We start from the raw sequence: 1,031 nt of genomic DNA, 5'->3' as shown, positions 1-1,031 counted from the left end.
TATATCTTTTATCTGATGGTCCTTATTACAAAGTTAGTGGAATTAATAGCATTTATAATCCAAAACTTCTGAGAAATGATCAAATGAGTCTTTCTCATATTTGGGTTCAGAACGGACTAGGTGATGCTACTAACAAAATCTCTGTCGGATGGCATGTGAGTTTTAATTGGATTATATTATCATTTTAGTTATATATATATATATATATAATGAGTTTTAGTTTATACTTGTTATTAATTTGTGTGAAATTATATAGGTGGCTCCACACTTTTATGGTGATACTGCAACTTATATTTACACTTCATGGACAGTAAGGAGATATTTATTTATATGTTTTTTAATTTATACCTAAAAACATGTTCCATTTTTTTTAAATCTAATATGGTATTACATTGGGACACAGTCAGATAATTTCAAGAATAAAGGATGCTTCAATCTATATTGTTCAGGATTTGTCCAGACTAATCCAAAAAAATACATCGGTTCACTAGTGACACAAACATCTACCTATGGTGGACCAATGGTTGCGACTGCACTTTCTCTCGCAAAGGTCATGTTCATTCCATTTAACTTTCTCTATGTAATCTTAGACATGATATTATATTGTTGACAAAGGTTAATATATATTGTAGGACCCAAATACACAAAATTGGTGGCTAAATATCGAGGGCTCAAATATTGGATATTTTCCGGCAAAATTATTCCCGAATATGAGCTCAGCTGATCAAGTGGGTTGGGGTGGGAGAACACTGACTCCTCCTAACACTCCCAGTCCTCGGATGGGATCTGGATATTTTCCTGATAAAAATTTTGGTCTTTCATGTTATTTTAGGCAAGTTTCCTTTCAAAATGAATCAAGAACAGATTATGGACCTCCAATATATGACACGGGCACAATCAACGACAATCCTAATTGTTTTGGTGTTGAGTACTACGGAGATCTAGGAAGAAAAGCTGGATATTCTCTCCAATTTGGAGGACCCGGTGGTGAGTGTGGTAATTGATGAAAAAAAACTCAATAAAACGCAACA

The 1,031-nt window shown here is 33.8% G+C and overlaps 1 protein-coding gene across 1 annotated transcript; it reads left to right on the top strand.

Moving 5' to 3' along the window:
- On the top strand, positions 1-1,031 carry LOC137826376 (protein neprosin-like). Its single transcript, XM_068632320.1, has 4 exons — positions 1-155; positions 257-310; positions 404-550; positions 633-1,031. The coding sequence occupies exons 1-4, from the start codon at positions 84-86 to the stop codon at positions 1,002-1,004; spliced, it is 645 nt and encodes a 214-aa protein (XP_068488421.1). The 5' UTR covers positions 1-83; the 3' UTR covers positions 1,005-1,031.

This window comes from Phaseolus vulgaris, chromosome 8 (assembly GCF_000499845.2).
Source record: "Phaseolus vulgaris cultivar G19833 chromosome 8, P. vulgaris v2.0, whole genome shotgun sequence".
NCBI classification, from domain to species: Eukaryota; Viridiplantae; Streptophyta; class Magnoliopsida; order Fabales; family Fabaceae; genus Phaseolus; species Phaseolus vulgaris.
Note: the sequence above shows the minus strand (reverse complement) of the source record. Positions and strands in the feature narration are given on the sequence as shown.